The sequence below is a fragment of the Salvia hispanica genome, chromosome 2 (assembly GCF_023119035.1).
Source record: "Salvia hispanica cultivar TCC Black 2014 chromosome 2, UniMelb_Shisp_WGS_1.0, whole genome shotgun sequence".
Lineage (NCBI taxonomy): Eukaryota > Viridiplantae > Streptophyta > Magnoliopsida > Lamiales > Lamiaceae > Salvia > Salvia hispanica.
Window position 1 is genome coordinate 27,964,503 of NC_062966.1, and position 18,677 is coordinate 27,983,179.

The following is an 18,677-nucleotide window of genomic DNA, read 5'->3' on the forward strand; positions in this document are numbered from 1 at the left end:
ACTGGAATAAAAGAGAGAGCAATGAAAGGAGGAAGTTTTGTGTGGCAGCAGTCTCCGTATTTTTTGAGGGTGTTATCTTTTCTATTATCTAAATTTTATTTTGTTGTCCTTTTAATGTGCAAGGCTTAATGCAAATAAGCATGCACTCCATGTCGACGATATTGAAAAATGAGCATTAAATGGCAAGGTCTTGCAAGGTTAGTAGTACATGCGATAACAACACAAATAGGATTCATGGTCCATGATGTCGAAATGGTGCTCATATCTTATTGTGTTTCCGTTTCTTATCAATACTTTATATGTTTGAAAATCTAATATAACCATCTATTACTTGTGAATCCTGACATAATCTAATTTAGACTATTTCATGTTTGGTTTGAACATTGCAGAAGATTAACCGTGAGGCAGAAGATGGAGGTGCTATTAAGCGTGAAGAAGAGGAAGTTGTATATCATTTATTTAACCTCGATGACTCTACTAAATAGAAATAGGTCAATTTGTTAGTTAACTTAATTCAATTAATGGGTTTCAATATAAATTAGCTCAATTTATATAATTCAATTTATATTTGTAATATAAATGTATTTGGCTAATTAATTATTTAATGCTAAGAAATTATTGTAGAGGTTTTAGGTCTTAGAGTTTTGGGTTTCCATAATTTTCTATATAGATTCAGGTTTTGAGTTTTAGCATATGGATTTGGGTTTCCATTTATAATATTTTGAAAAAAATAGGGAATTATATGTAATAAAAGGTAATATTACTTTTAAATATTACTCCGTACTATATATTAAAAGCACATAAAATACATAAATAAATAGAATTATATTATTTACTGATTATCTTATTCAATGTATTTCTATGTGACTTGTACTAAAAACAGAGTACATATTATATGGATATCTAACTTTAACATACGAAATAGTATATCAAAATAATGTTGGAGCAATATAGAAAAATTAAGAAAATTAGTTAATGCAAAATAAATATAGAATGACCTATTTATATAGGTGACTAATGAGAAATCAATTAAGAATAAATTATATAATGAAAAATAGAATTATAAATATGTAACATAAGAAAGAGAATAAAATCTCAAATTTTTATTACACGAATGGATTAGGACATTGCCTAACCAGTGATTAGAATTATCATTCTGATAACCTTTGTGCACTGATAAATATGTGTACATTATTAAGTAGAGTGATAAATGAATTAAACTATAATTTATGAATATATGAATTTATGAAATTTAAATTCTTATTTCTGTAATTAATATACAAAAATTTAATTTAATTTAATTTTAGGTTTATTACTCATACACAATATTTGTGTATTATATTCCATATGAATTTCTTAAATTTATTACTATTATTTTGTAGTATTAGATTAAATTATTGCATACATATTTATTTGTATTAATTTCTTTATAGCATGTAGGTATTGCTTAATTTTTTAAAATTTAGATAAATATACAAATTAATGATCCATGCATAGCACGGGTGTTACACTAGTCATATATAAAAGACAAGTTTTGGCTTTAATTTGAATATTTATGAATTCTGGAGTTAAATTCAAATATATAAATGATAAATGGCCTCTATAATTTAGAGCTTTATAACCTTTGCCTTATTAATAAAATTTAAATATGAATGATAAATGGCCTCTATAATTAAGCCATAGAATATTTAATTATAAGCTTTATAACCGTTGCTTTATTAAGAATTGAATTATACATTAATTTGTAACCGCCATGTGTATTAAGAATTGTATTGTATTAACAATCTTTTGAAATTGTAAGGAATTTGGCATGATACATTTCAAGAAAAATAATTTAATGTAAATTTATGACTGCTAATTGGTGAATTTCTAGACATTTCTTTATTTTTTGTCTATAAATAGTAGTATTTGTTATTTCCATTCTTATTACTCACTTCCTCATTTCCTCATTGCTTGCATAAAAAGTTTTTTAGGGTTTCTTTCTCTTTTACCAAAAACCGTATATTTATATTTATTTATTTATTTATTCTTTCTGTTTGATTATTCACCTTCTTCGAAGACCTACAATCTAGCATAACTCAATCAATGAAGACGGAGTCAAGGAGACAGTGGAGATTACTCATGTGAGAGAGAGTGAAAGGCGATGACATGGAAGAAGCGAATCGGAGGCTGTGGAAAGAAAGTCGTGTGAGAGAAGGTGAAATGAACATAGCACTTTGAAATCCAATTTGAGGATTGATTTGTGTTTTACATTATGTTAGTTCATATTTAAACTTTATTTACTTTTAATTATTTTTTTGTTAGTTTTGTTTTAATTTGTTATGTCTTAGCTACAATGATTTTTTTTTAACATATTATTATTATCAATCGATTTTGTTGCTTAAAAATTATGTGGAGAAATGGTTCTCCTATAAATTACCATAATTTTTTATGTAAACAAATTATTAAATCATCTTAATTTTGCATCTAATTCTTTTATTGTGTGAATAGATTTCATGGCCACAAAATATAGTAACCGCACATTAGTGTAGCAAAATAATTAGATTATCTTCCATTTTAGATCAAATTACAACAATTAGATTAACTGTTAATATACACGTAGTAATAAATTTTGATATAGATCATCGTTCATGCTTATACCGTGAATCATGAATCAACGTTACTCCATTCGTCCCAGATAATTCGTCCCAGTTTTCTATTTCAGTCTGTCCCACATAATTTGTCCCACTTCACTTTTACCATTTATGGTAGTGGACTCCATATTCCACTAACTCATTCCTACTCACATTTTATTATAAAACTAATATATAAAAGTAGAACTCACATTTCACTAACTTTTTCAACCCACTTTTCATTACAATTCTTAAAACCCGTGCCCGGTCAAAGTGACCCGAATTATCCGGGACGGAGGGAGTATAAAACTTTTAAGATTTAATGATATTAATTTTATTTAATTACTACTAATTATTTTTATTTTCCTTAACAATTATTATTCGTTGCACTATTTAACATTAAAGCCGTTATAAATAAAGAATACATGGATACAATTTAAATCCATGGCTATAAATATACTACTTTGTTTGCTTGTACATCACTTACTACCTTCTTTTGCTTCACTGAATTTTCTGGAAAAAACAATTTGTTTACTTTGTACATTCTTTTTGTGTGATTATATTTTGTTACTAATATTTGTTGTTTGTGTTTTATTAAATTGAAAAGATGGGGTCGACGCCTGACGATGAAAGTGTTGGAGATGATGAACGGAGAAGATCCGGTGGATAGAGATGCATGAGCATAGGCGATTTTGGGAATCCATATTTTTTATTGAAAATTTCATTTCTTGGTTGCATCCTAATCCATTATTCCCTCCGTCCCGCTTTAGGAGTCCCAGTTGAGTTGGTCACATATTTTAAGAAAAAAGTGTTTAGTGTGTAATGAATAAATATTTAGTGGATGTTGGGATCCACTTTTAACACTTTTTTATTAGTTGTAGTGGATGTTGGGACCCACTTTTAACACTTTGTAGGTATTTTTTATTAATTTATCTCAACCGGGACTCTTAAAGCGGGACGCCCAAAATTGATCAACCGGGACTCCTAAAGCGGGACGGAGAGAATATTTTTTAATAAGATGATTAACGAGTTAATCGATTCTCAATTAACAGAATTATTGAATGTTTATTGATTAGTAATTAATGAGATTAAAGACCAATTCAAATATAAATACAATATTTTATTTTCAATATTATTTAAAATAATCAACAAGACAATATGTAAAGCTCTTTTGTTTTTTTTTTTTTTTTTTTAATTAATGTGATCTATAAACTCTATAAAATTTTAATTGTGATTATAAATTCCGTATAATTTTATCTTTTATCATTTTATTTATTTAAGTAAATTGACATTTCCAATTTGATGTGAAGAAATTTCAAAGAGTCGTGCAACGCACAGGGGTGATACTAGTTACTAATAAAATACAACTTCAAAACAAAATAAAAAATTGAGTCTTCATTCCATCCTACCATAAGTGATTTACGTTCCTTTTACGATCCCACTTAAAATGAATCATATTTATTTTTAGGAAAAAAATAAATTAAGAAGTTGTGCGTAGTAGATTAACTTATACCCCCTCCTTACCAGCTAAGATGGCATTTTTTTTTAGTTTGTCTTAAATAAAATTCACACATTTCAATATTTGGTAATATTTTCTCTAAGATTATTTTTCCTATTATTTCACTCAACCATTTTTTCTCACTCTAATTGAAATTTTCAACTTTCTTTCTCTCTACATTTACTACTTACAGTCACTTTTTATCTTTTCAATTAAACACACAACCAACAACTACTAAAATTTTATGTCTAACTAAGAAACATATCATCTTAATTGGAACGGAGGGAGTACTTAGATAATAGAATAGGAGGGAGCATCAAATTTGATCGAGAAGCTCTTAATGTAAATTTTAAGATTAAATTTTGAACATAAAAACTTTTTTGCTTCATTTGATTAAAATTTAAAACTATATAGAAAATAAAGTTGAGCATAGCTTCAATTGGAATAGAGACAGGGCAACTGAACCCAATGGCATATTCATAGCAGCATCCCATACAAATCAAGAAAATCTCTCACCTCTCATCATCAATTGGAATAGGAGATAAAATTTGGGGGACTCGGCCCTATATATATTTAAAAACACACGATCCGATTGCTCGTTGCGTCTTCTCTGCTTCCAGCTTTTTTCACCTTTCGCGTGCCTCATTGGTGGTTGCAAGTGCCTCCAAGCGACATTGCTCTTTCAACTTCCCTGCCATCTTCCTCTCGTCTCGTTTCTTCTGCTTCCCTTATTGACTCGATCTCGTCCCCTTGATTAATAGGCTCCTCATCGCCACGGGGCTCAGGTTTTGTATTCCACAGTTCCATAAAACATTGCACTTGAAGAAGTATTTGCTCCAATTTCAGTTAGTACTTAGTTACAATGAGGCACTTTATCATTACTTTCATCCATAAAGATCTAAAGAAGGTAGTCTATTCAGACTTATAACTTCTCCTTGACATAGTTTAGCAACAAAATTATGCAACTAGCTATGCATTTATCAGTTCCATGACCATTTGATCCAGTATTTTATTTCCAAATTGACAGAATATATATAGGGATGTATTCAAATCCTAACATATTTTTATTGCAATTCATTTAATAGCCATTCATTCATTCTACAAAAATGCAGTTATCAGGAGTTGTACCTGGTGCCATGGAACATGGCCGTTCAAGCATCGTCAACCAAAAACACGTGAACCTTCTTCTCAACCTCAAGCCAGCTACACCCCGGGTCCTTCTTCACTCCTCGATCCCTCATAAATTTACGGACTGTGGCAACACTATCCCACCGCCCCGCAGAGGCAAACATATTCGCCAAAAGGATATATGTCCCATCATGCTTCGGAATCATGTCAAAGAGTTTTTCAGCAGCACGGACGCCTAAGTCCACGGTTCAAATAGTCCTGGGCCTGGTTTGCAAAATAGCCAAATTGGAGCCCATTTCAACCAATGAGGCCATCCTAACTAAGCCCGCTTCGTTTCACTGGTGGGCCAGGCCTGGGCTGAGCTAGGCCGGGCGACTTTAATACTTCCTCCATTTAAAAATAGAATTTTTTTTTTTGTTAATTCGTTTCTTAGAAATATAAGAACTTCTCATTTTAGAAAATGAACATCATATTCCATTACCGCTAATTCCACTATCTGGATTGAGGTGGACGCATATTTGTTCCAATGACCCAAGGCAAGTAGCTCAGCCTCAAGGCCAGATGATATATCTAGCGGTGTCCAGAATGCTCGTATGAGAGCACCATCACAACCTCGGATTAGTCCACCTCCACATGATCTATCTCCTGAGCCGAGAACCAAACGTTTGTGTTGAGTTCGATCCATCCTTGGTCCGGGGGTTTCCATTTAACCATCCAGGCTCTCTTCAGGGATGTACCAAAAGCTCACAACTGCCCTCCTCACTTGATTGTGAAGTTTGAATAAAGTTATAAACTGAAAAATTCAAATAATCACACAGATGAATAAGCCTCATCAGATGAAGATCAAGAAGTCTGCCGGGGAACATAAGCTGGTAATTCCAGAAAAAGTTCCACCATGGCTGAATTTCACCCTCACTTTCCAATGTGAGGAACTGCAGATGCTACGAGGACATGTCAAGTCCAACGAAATAGATCTGAGTTCCTTGAAGTTCCGAAGGAATGAGAAGAACCCCAAATCCTTAATTGGTGAATTCAATCATTTCTTCACTGGTAAAGCCTGCCATCTTAGTGAGAAGTTCACAGATTTCATCCGCTGATTCAGTAGATTGCAAGGTCAAAATCTCAACAATCTAACATGGCTTAAATACATACCCATACTTACGACACCGCCTAATGCTGCTTACGCTTGATGGTTAACCGGGCAATGCTTGAAAGCACGATGCTCAACCTCAAAATGCTAAGCAAGCACACAATCGAGCATAATGCATCAAAAAATGGACAATGTTAGTTCGATGATTAAACACTTGATCGAGCACGAACATCTTGCATCAAGTAATAGTAATTAGTTGTAAATTTGAAATTATTTATTCTTATCGTTCGTATGCAAATAAGGAAAACGGAAACATTAAAGCTTAAAGCTAATGATGTTCTATGAATGAGCTTTGCCGATCGCGCTACATTTACATACTCAATTAGGACAATGATACCACATGTCATGAAAAATTACGTATGTATAAATACACATGCAAGATTAGTTAACATGCAACGATTGGATGACCAAGATCTATAAGTAAACTAACAATGGACGAATAAGTTGCAATTTTTTGTACATTCTAGCACATTATTAGAAGAATCATACAATGAAAACTAATTTCATGCGGTCGAGAGAATTGGGTAGAAGGTACTTAAATAGTATACTGCAAATACAGATGTGTGGAAAAAAGAATCTCCGTTCTGCAAAACCAAATTCTGTTACTATCAATGTGAAAGGAGAAGAGAGGCAGTGGCAAGCAATAATTAATTTCTACATATAATTATTTGCATTTAAACGCATAAAATTGCAGTTCACGGCAACCAGGCATGAACCCGCGCTTCGTCAACCCAAAAATTATGCAGAATGTTCCAGAGAAGAAGATCCCCTCTCGATGCAGGAAAACGCAACCGACCTCTCTGCAAAGCTCTCATCAGATATGTCAATCCAGAGAAGATCCCCTCAATTTGGGAGGCCGAATTATTTGGTTCAAGACAACTCAAGTATTCAACAGTTCAATGAACCAGTTGCAAGCCGATCAAATTTTGAAAACACTAGGTTCACAAAGATAGTGTTTCTAAGTGTACAGTTCCTCATTCATGAAAAATAATTTTTTTTATATTACTATTATACATCCTTCAAATAATAGCCTGACATGAAACAACTCATAATGATAAGATCAAACATAAACACCACTTAATAATAATAAAAAAAAAAAAGCATTCAACACGAAAATGTCTCGTACACACGATAACAAAATGATATCACGTTTACACGATTCGATAACGACCAAAAAATCTAGATTAACATTATGAACAAGAATGAAATTATAAACAATTGCCACAGTAGTTCATTTTTGTTACGTCCACTGAAATTAGTCCATTTTTATTTATAGATAGTATCTCAACAATATTTATAAACTCGACGACATGATAAGGCCAAACTCGAATAACACACAATAAGATAACATTAAAAATGAACATGAGCATGATGTAGATTGACATTATCATTTAGAATGATATCATAGAGAGCATCCCAAAATATATTTACTAGCCACACCAGAATAGGTTGACATGATAAAGCCAAATCTGAACACCGTACGATAAAGAAACCTTAGACACGGACATGACCAGATAACCACAAAACACAAATGTAGACTAGCATTATAAACTCTGAACTCTTAAGTGAGAAAAAGTAAGGTGTCAAAATTATGCAGAAGTATGGTAATCCTAAAAAGTAATTTAACATTATAAACTAGATCGAGATCGCATTATACTTCCTTTGTTTCTAAAAAAAGAGGTCATTTCTTATAGTTTTGATACATCCGCAAAACTGAGTCCATTTCAGTTCCAACTCCATGATATATATAAATCCATAATAGTCAAATAATAACAACAAAACATGATCAGCTCGAACCCTAACACCACACAATAAGAAAACCTGTTATTATAATACAAAAGCCTATGACAGGCTCTCCATATCAGAGGTAATTAACAAAATTAGCCACTAAATAATGCCATTTAAGGTACAAATTGGGGCTAATTGTCACTTTATTGCAAAATTGCAAGAGATATCATAGGTGCAGTAGCAACAACAATATTACATACAACATCCCAATTATATATAGTGTGTATCAGGTCAACACGATAAGGCCAAACCCAAACAGTAAACGACAAAGAAGACTTATAACCAAAAAACTACACCACAAACAATCCTTCCACACAAACACACAAATGTATACTAACTAAAACGAGATCACATTCTTGAATCCGAAATTCTTGAGTGAGAAAAGGCTAGGAGTGAAAATCAGGGCACTAACGTAATCCTTCGCAGCTGCATCCTCAAACATACCGACTTGTTGAATAGTTCGTGTCTTGTTGGAGTAGTAGATGAGCCGCTTTTCGGCCAGCAGCATCAAAACGTCACCATCTTTAAAAAGTTTAACTGGTTTAACGCACATATAATTCCAACCAAAAACAGAAGCCCGATCAAAATCAAAACCGTTACTACTCATCTTGTACAGTATAGTCCAAGATTCCTCGACATGGTATTCCTTCATCGACCAAACGACAATTTCATCTTCCCATGTGTATGAATAACAGAGACAATCCCTCAAAGTAGACAACTCCCCGGTTAGACGGCTACGTCCATTTACAGGAGGCGGAGGAGGAGGAGCAGCGAAGTTGCTAAAACATTCATTTTCTAGATCAAAACCACAAATCCGTAAGGCATGAGGCGAATAATATGATCCTGTCCAATGGATGTTGCCATTACAAACAATGTGTGCAGCTGTATAGAATCCGAGACCAGAAGCAGCGCCGGCTGCAACGCGCCTCCATGTTCCTGTTCCGAGGGTGTATACATAGTGAAAGTCGGTGTCCGCATTGATACAGACCACCTTATATTGCCCACTTATTTTGCTCACACCGAATCCAAAACAAAACAACGGATCAACATCATCATCATCATCAACAACAACAGCATCATCATCTAAGATGTAATCCTCAGGGCCCCATAGCTCTATATACTGACGAGTGATCGGATTGCATATAAAAAGAGGAATTTGAGAAAACCCTAACTTTGAGTGCAGAAGAAGCAATCCATTAGCAGCCATAGCCGCCAGTTGTTCTGAGTTTTCGTGAGGGATATCGAAATCTGTGAGCGGAATGTAGTGAAGATCATGGCTCTTCTCCTCATCGGCTTCGTCTTCGTCTTCAATATCGAAAATTGAGCACCGAATTGAGTTCATCTGCTGCAAGAGAGCTAGGGCGGGTGGGGTTTTGTATTCGAAATCGTCGGAATCGAGCAGATTGAGCCATGATTTGCAAACGCACTTGCTTAACGCAATGCTTTTTATAGGGAGCCGCGAGAGGATGTTGGAGGTGATTTCTGATGGCAGATTTCTGAAGAAATTACGCTCCATTGATGGTAGAAATGGAATGCGTATGAGAATGGTGAAGAAGAAGAATAAGCAGCAGCGGCGTTCATTTTGGAGGACTAAATAGTGAGAAATAGGGTTTCTTCTGCTACAGTAATAAGAATTAGGGATTTCGTCAATTATTACTCTTAGTTAGTAAATAAATCTAAGAAAAATAGACAAAGTTAATGATAGAGTTTTTAGTGGTAAACTGGTAAAGGAAGATAGAGTTAGGGAAAAGTGGTTTAAGCAAAGTTAGTGGTGTTAGTAGTGTTTAAAATATTTCATTTCTAGAATTGATATAGTTTTGGTGGACGTCCAAATTGTTAAAACTAACACTATCTTCGTCCATAAAAAATAGACAAAATTTTAAATGACACGAATTTTAATACGCAATTTATAAAATAAAATCGGAGAAGAAAAAGTGGTAGGAGTTATTAATGGATTGTGGGGTCCATATTTTTTTAGAGGTAGTATATTTTATGTGGACAGATTTAATTTGTATGTGTATGATTAATGGTTCCATGGTCTTAGATAAATTACTCATAAAAATGAAATTAGAAGTCTCATAATTCCACCATTGTAACAACTATGTTTATAATATCACAATAAATTCATTCGAATGAAAACTTTAAACAACAATTTCTATTCGACGCGGTAAGGCCAAACCCGAATACTAAAAGACAAACAAACATTCGACAAAAATTCATAAATGTAGACTAATAGACTAAAATAAAATGATCCAGCAACATCAAAACATCACCATCTTTAAAGCATTTAGGCTGTTGGAGCTGGTGTTCTGCATCCTCACAAGACCTCAGCACTGAAAAAATTTCTCTTCTGGCGACAGTTTCCATTCTTTTCACGATAGTCCGTGGGATCAGTTCCTTGATTTTTTTAGGCATATTCGATCAGTTCTATCATTTGGCGTTCTGACGAGTGTATGAAAACATATTCTATCAGTTCCATCGGTCTACATGCAGTAGCCTTGTGTGCGAAGCTGTTTCAACATCGGGGCAGTTGATAGAGATCAAGACTGTATTATCTCCATTCTCTTGAAATCATTTTCATCTGTGTATAGATTACTTTTCATGTTTGAGAATTTGTTTCCTTGTTTAGTTTTATGTTGATTTCCTTTCCTAGTTTAGATTTTATCTTGTGTTTTTCTCTGCTAACTTTAATTATGTGTTTACTAGCATTTACTTCATAACAAACCAAAACACGATAAGAAAAGTCTCATCACGGTCACGATAACAATATGATTTAATAATGCGCGTTGACACGACCCGATAACACATAATGTAGATTAACGTTACAAACTAGAATGAGATTACAATCAACAACGCACATTAATATATATATATATATATATAGTACGTGTCGGGCGACATGATAAGACAAAACCCGGACAGCAACTAACAAAGAAACCTCAGGCACGAACTAGAAGGACTTTACACTGTAAACTCCTGATTGAAAAAAGGCTTGGAATGGAAATCGTAGCATAGGCAAGGTAATAAACTGCAGCTGCATCCTCATACCTACCAACTTGTATAGTGGTTCTTGTCTTGTTGTACACGTAGATGAGTCGCTTAACAAAAAAAAATTCACAATCAAAGTTAGGTTTCCAATAAAAACCAAAACAAAGAGCACTCATCTTGTACTCTATTGTCCAAGATTCCTTGACTCGGTATTCCTTCATCAACCATATCACAATTTCATTCTCCCGTTTGTATGAAATGCACAGGCAGTCCTTCAAAACAATCAACTCCAACTCTCCAACTCCCATCAGAGCAGAGAAGATGCTAAAACACTCTGTTTCAATGTCAAAACCACAAATCCGTAAGGGTTCCTTCGGATCATATAGTATCCAATGGAGGTTACCATTACATTCAATGTGTCCACCCAAGCAGAATCTGCAGCCAGAAACGGCGCCAGCTTCAACGCGCCTCCATGTTCCTGTTCCAAGGGTGTATATATGTTCCAGCTTCAACGACGCCATCGGTGGATTTTTATTTTACCTTTGTTTATTCACTTATCGAAGAAAAACCATAAATATTTCCAATGATTTCAGTTGATCTCAATTTTTCAAATAGAAATGTAATTAAAGTATCTTCGTACAGGATTTCCCCATAATGGCCATGAACCGTTGCTCCTGGAGTAGCCAAATAAGGCTTAGCTGATCCTATTGCTACAGAGTCAACTTGAACAAGTATTACTTGATCCGATTTTAATTTTAGGTGTGGTGTGTTTTTGGCTAAATATATTTTTGCACAAATAAACTGTCCAAAATTCATTTTTGTAGATTTTTCTTGACAATAATTGGGGTTGAGAAAATACCAATTCAAATTGAAAATAATGTTACTGCACGGACGAGGGTTATAAATTTTTTCATTTTCATTGATTAAATAATATTGAAATTTAATTACTTGAAAAGTCTGTTTTAAATTGTTAAGTTGCAAATAGTTATTTACCAAGATCAGATTATGAATCATTAAATGGTAAGATGAATAAACATTCGCAATTATAAGGGTTGTTCCTAAAGGCTTCGACAATTCTTAATTGGAATTACATGATCTTTTGTAATTTGAATTAATTCTTTTATCGCATTACGATTGTGATATTTTACATCATTGAATGGACCCATTTGAAAACAATTAGATGATGACAAAACTATCAATGATTGGTATCCCATATTTCTATTCAACAACGTATGAATAGTTCTTTTATTTTGTTTAAGTGGTTGTTGAATTCTTATTTTGGTTTATATTGGTGCAATCTGAGCCATTAGTGGGGAGAAATCCTGAGACCGGTCGGTCATTCCTTTTTCCGCTATATGAAATAGTGGATCACTCTAAGTGCTTGGCAAAAAAATCTTAAACCCAACTTTTATTTATAAAGGAGTCGCTGTTGGGGTAATGAGAAGGATTTGGGGGAGAAGAGAGAGAAATTATGTCATAAATTAATAATTAAAAAAAAAATTATTCATAAAAATGAAATTAGAAGTCAGATAATATCGCAATAAATTCATTCGAATGAATTCGACATGACAAGTTTATACCCGGACACTAAAAGACAAATGAGCCTACAAAGACAGACAAACAAACATTCGACGCTAACACATAAATGTAGACTATAATTATGGACTAAAACGAGATCACATTCTCAAATCCGAAACTCTTGAGTGAGAGAAGGCTAGGATTGAAAATCAGGGCATAACCCGGCCTCTTTGCGTCTGCATCATTCAACATATTGACTCGTTGGAGAGTTCTTGTGTTGTTGGAGTAATAGACTAAAATTGAATAGTCCAGCAACATCAAAAGATCACCATCTTTATAGAGGTTAATTGCAGCGACATGTATATTTAGGTTATAAAAATTTGTTAAATCAAAACCAATAGTACTCATCTTGTACTCTATAGTCCAAGATTCATCGCGCCTCCATGTTCCCGTTCCGAAAGTGAATACACAATGAAACTCCGCATTATTCCAAACCACCTTATATTGTCCACTTATTTTGCTCACACCGAATCCAAATTGTACCGTCTGATTCGAATTGTAGTAATCAGGGTAACTGAGCTTTGTAAATTGACGAGTGATCAGATTGCATATGTAAATACCATTAACCGATGGTGAGTAGAGAAGAAGCAATGCATCTTAAAGATGGTAATCGAGAGAGGCGAGGTTAGGGTAACTCATATTGAGAAAGCGTTTGGGAGTAGAAGATCGGTTTTGTATATTTCTGTCTTGTATTACAATAGACTTCATCACCTTATTATATAGGTGTGAGAATTTTCTATCTATGGTAAATACAATCAATCTATTCTAGGAAAATATGTAATGGTATCAATCCTAGTCAATCAAATATTCTTCACCATTAATTCTGTAATCTTCTCGCCTTTTATTATGTCTTGACAATGCACTGGTAGTGATACCCTCAATTGATCCTGTGCTTCCGTGAGGGATATCGAAATCTGTGAGCGGATGGTAGTGAAGATCGTGGCTCTCCAGATTGGCTTCGTCTTCGTCTTCAATTTTGAAAATCTCGAACCGAGAGTTCTCCCGGTAAAATCGAACTAGGGCGGGTGGGGTTTTGATTTTGGATTTGACAAAATCGAACAGATCGCGCCATTGCAAACGGATTTTGCTGATTGCAAGGCTTCGGATAGAGAGGCGTGACAGAATTAGTAGCTGCGTATGTTTTGTGAATTAAGAATTAGGTTTCACATCAATTATATTTATATGCCTTTAGGGATGCACTTCAAAAATAACATATTTTGAAAAAATAACATCCTACCATTTTCGTCCACCCAATATATGAAATTAATTCCTAATTCTATGGTGAACAGAATATTGGATTCTCATTATATGCTTTCTTCGATTGTTATTGGATTTTAATATTCTATTTCGTCTATAAATTTAGTCTTTCATGTTATATGATATGATAAGTTATTTAATTCCTATTATTATTGTAGTTGTATCTATCTTGGTTTCTTGTCGACCATGCAACATTCTAAACAAATAATGCAACATACTGTTTCATATCCTTCCGTCCGTGATTAAATGTCTCATATTTGATCGGCACAAGTTTTAAGAAATTGTTTGACTTTATAAAGTATAGTAGGTAGAAAAGTTAGTGGAATGTGGGGTCTGCTTTTATATATTGATTTTATAATAAAATGTGAGTGAATTGAGTTGGTGGAATGTAGGGTCCAATAATCAAATATAGTAAAAGTGAAATGGGATATTTATTTGCACAGACCAAAAAGGAAAAATGAGACATTTAATGGCGGACGGAGAGAGTATAATGCAGTGCAATGATGATATGATGGATGCAATAATATTATAGTGGAGATGCAATATATGGTAGATGTGAAACGATAAAATTTAATTGTGTTAATTAGATTAAATACATATTTATACCATACACTTGTCATGGCATACAATAAATTTCTTCCAAAATTTACTTATTCATGAGATATTAACATTCAAGAACAGATTTTTGTTACTTTTGAGATTGAGTTAAAATAATAAATGCAAACTAATATAATCGTGTTAAAAAGAATTACGACATACTCCCTCCGTCCATAAAAATTAGATCACTTTTGTCATTTTGGGACGTCCACAAAAAATAGATCACTTTCTAAAAATGAAAAGTTTATCTCTCATATTTTTTCCATTTTTTCTTCTCTCTCATACTTTACTCACTTTTTCTCCCTATCTTTCTTACTTTATCTATTTTTTCTCCTCATCTCTCTTACTTTACCAATTTTACATTAAAACTCGTGCCGAACAACAATAGATCTATTGTTTGTGGACGGAGGGAGTAATGTTTATTCAAAATAAGACCTGTTTTGTTGAATTAAATTTCAATGCATTGAACGCACGATTAATTGCTTGAGAAAGCATAATTTTTGCACTAGAAGCATTAATTTGTTTTACAATAACTTCTGTAAAGTACATGTAATGATGTTATTTCCTTCTTCCTATTTTGAACCTCTTTCCCCTCGGTTCATTTTATGGATCATCCTGTTTCTTCCATCGTCTAAGTCGCTTAACAACTGTGGACTGAATAAGAGCAATCAAGTTACTGCAAAGTTCGGCATAAATCAAGCTCATTATAAAACAAATGAAGCAAAACTAATGGTATTATCCAAAAAATTTCAATATGCAACAATTTAACCATATTAGGCGTGTTTGAGGTCAAATTAAGCACACGTTTAATAAGATAATTACGCATCGTTGGCCGCATTCCAATAGTCTACACATATTAAGCAACATAATTGCATAATCAAATTCAATCCTGACTATAATTATTGAACGCACAAATTAAGTGAATTGAAGAATAAATTACGCAAAAATCAAACTGTTTCTCACTACAAAAGCACATTCTCGAACATAGTGAGCAAATAATCAAATTCTCGAACAATATTAGCACATTCTCGAACAGAATAAGCAAATTCGTCGCTAACAATAAGCAAAGTTTTCAACATATTAAGCATATTCTAGAAGAAATTAAGCAAACAACAGAGAGATCAATTTCTCCTTAACCATAAGCAAAATAATTAACACATTAAGCAAATCCTCCAATAATATTAGCACATTCTCGAATACAATAAGTAAATTCATCACTCACAATAAGCAAAATTTTCAACATATTAAGCATATTTTAGAAGAAATTAAGAAAAAAAAAGATCAATTTCTCGAACACAATAAGCAAAATAATTAACACATTAAGCAAATTCTCAAAGAAATTAAGAAAATCTGACTTAGCTTCATGTACAGCAATCAAATATATAAGTACAGATACCCTTGAGGGTATTTCCGTAAACCCAATAATACCCGGTATATTTATTTTTAGGATTTACAATTTTTTTTATTTTAGTTAATTAGTTTCAAATATATACTGCCTAATCAACTTTATTCCTTATTGTATCTGCGCTCTGACTTATCTTCCAATTAATTCCATCCCGTCTAAGTTCTATTGTCTCTTGAGATTGTTTTCATTTGTAAGTAGATTGCCTGAAGATTACTTTCCATATTTGAGGATCTGTTTCCATGTTCATATTAAGTTCACTAACTTTCCTAGTTCACCGTTGTATCTTGTATGTGTCCTATAAATAATTCCTCATTCCAAGAGCTAGTTTTCTTAGAAAACATAAGATTTACTCAATATATCAATTGATTTGATGAACGTGTTGCATCAAGGTAAAAACAAGGCATTCGAAGAGATCAACACCAAGTCCAATGCTGTAAACGTCATCAACACCTGAGGGACATCATCACCATCAGTTGAGTATTTACATTGCATTGGAACTCTGAGTATGAGCATCCACTGGCTCAACATATGGTGTGTCTGTGTGTGTGTGTGTTTGTCGTCCGAGTCCGACACAATAAGGCAAAAATCTCGAACATCGATCACATAATAAAACCTTCGTCACAAACACAACCAGATGACAATAAAACATGAATGTTGACTAACATTATGAGCTATTATAACGTGACTATTGATAGCATCCGTCATTATATATACTAGCTAGCTACGCCCTAACGTGTGCAACTGGTCGACATGATAAGGCCAAACGCAAACACTACAGAGCAAATAAACGTTAAGACCCTGATCCCTAAACGACTAAGAAACTTTATACGAACACATAAATGTAGACTAAAACGAGATCACATTTTCGATTCCTAAACTCTTGAGTGAGAAAAGGCTAGGAGTGAAAATCTTGACATAGGTATGGTGATCCATCGCAACAAGATCCATAAATATCCGGATGTCTCGAGTAGTTCTTGTCTTGTTGTAGTGGTAGATGAGTCGCTCGTCCAACAACATCAAAACATCACCATCTTTGAAAAGTTTGAGAGGATAAACAGGCATTACCTCCAAAGGACAATTCAAACCAAAATCAAAACCATTACTACTTATCTTGTACAATATGGTCCAAGATTCCTCGACATGGTATTCCTTCATCAACCAGATGACAATTTCATCTTCCCACGTATAAGAAAAACACGGGCGGTCCCTCAAAACACTCAACTCCATTACACAGGAATGTAGTGAAGATCGTTGTGTCTCTCCGGATCGGATTTATAGGTAATCTATTTTTTCATATATTAATATGTGTGGAGTTTTTTGTTATTATTTAAAATAATTATTCTCATTCTCTTTCACGCGCAAAGCTTTCCTTGCCCCTGGAACTGGGAATTTTCATTCTCGTTCACATCTTTACTCTGGCTATCTTTAATTAATTTACTGTGGTTTCATTGAGACCTTATAATCTCCATATTATTATTTTGTGATTAATTGTTATAGTTGTTAGGATTTGATATACTTTCTTAAATTTCTCTGATAGGATTTGTTTTCCTAAACTAAGATGACGCAAATTCTCAACAAAATGACGGACAAAAGTGCGTATTTAGCCAAAACCAATGTTAAGTCTCATCCCACCAACAAAGAGAAGGTCAAGAATGACGACAATGTGACGAACATCAAGTATTAGTTCAATGCTTAATACTCGGGTTCGCAATTTCCAGTGGTCAAACACTCGATTAAGACACCACTCTATGCTCGATTGGCATTAACAGAGCTAGGTGATATATAGAGGTTTGAGCCACAGAAAGATGGGAACTTCATGAAATAGGAGTGTACTCTATGGTCCAAGATTCATCGACTTGGTATTCCTTCATCAACCATATCACGATTTCATTCTCCCATTTGTATGAAATGCACAGGCAGTCCTTCAAAACATTCAACTCCAACTCTCCAACTCCCTTCAGAGAAGAGAAGATGCTAAAACACTCTATTTCAATATCAAAACCACAGATCGTAAGGGTTCCTTCGGATCATAATAGTATCCATTGGAGGTTACCATTACATTCAATGTGTTCACCAAAGCAGAATCTGCAGCCAGGAACGGCGCCAGCTTCAACGCGTCTCCATGTTCCTGTTCCAAGGGTGCATATATGTTCCAGCTTCAACGGCGCACCATCAGTGGAATTTTATTTTACCTTTGTTTATTCACTTGTCGAAGAAAAATCCATAAATATTTCCCATGATTTCAGTTTCACTCTAAGTGCTTGGTAAAAAATTCTTAAACCCAGCTTTTATTTATAAAAGAGTCGCTGATGGGGTAATGAAATTAGAAGTCTGATAATATCGCAATAAATTCATTCGAATGAAAAAATTAAACAACAATTTCTATTCGACATGACAAGTTCAAACCCGAACACTAAAAGACAAATGAGCCTACAAAGACAGACAAACAAACATTCAACACTAACACATAAACGTAGACTATAATTATGGACTAAAACGAGATCACATTCTCGAATCCGAAACTCTTGAGTGAGAGAAGGCTAGGATTGAAAATCAGGGCATAACCCGGCCTCTTTGCGTCTGCATCATTCAACATATTGACTCGTTGGAGAGTTCTTGTGTTGTTGGAGTAGTAGACTAAAATTGAATAGTCCAGCAACATCAAAAGATCACCAT

General features: G+C 33.8%; 2 protein-coding genes across 2 annotated transcripts; both read right to left on the minus strand.

The window, feature by feature from the left end:
- Positions 1 to 8,513: 8,513 nt before the first annotated feature.
- Positions 8,514 to 9,692, minus strand: LOC125206676 (F-box protein At3g07870-like). The gene has a single exon (XM_048105914.1). The coding sequence runs from the start codon at positions 9,690 to 9,692 to the stop codon at positions 8,514 to 8,516; it is 1,179 nt and encodes a 392-aa protein (XP_047961871.1).
- Positions 9,693 to 11,115: 1,423 nt separating this feature from the next.
- Positions 11,116 to 11,685, minus strand: LOC125206677 (F-box protein CPR1-like). The gene has a single exon (XM_048105915.1). The coding sequence runs from the start codon at positions 11,683 to 11,685 to the stop codon at positions 11,116 to 11,118; it is 570 nt and encodes a 189-aa protein (XP_047961872.1).
- Between the last annotated feature and the right edge of the window lie 6,992 nt (positions 11,686 to 18,677).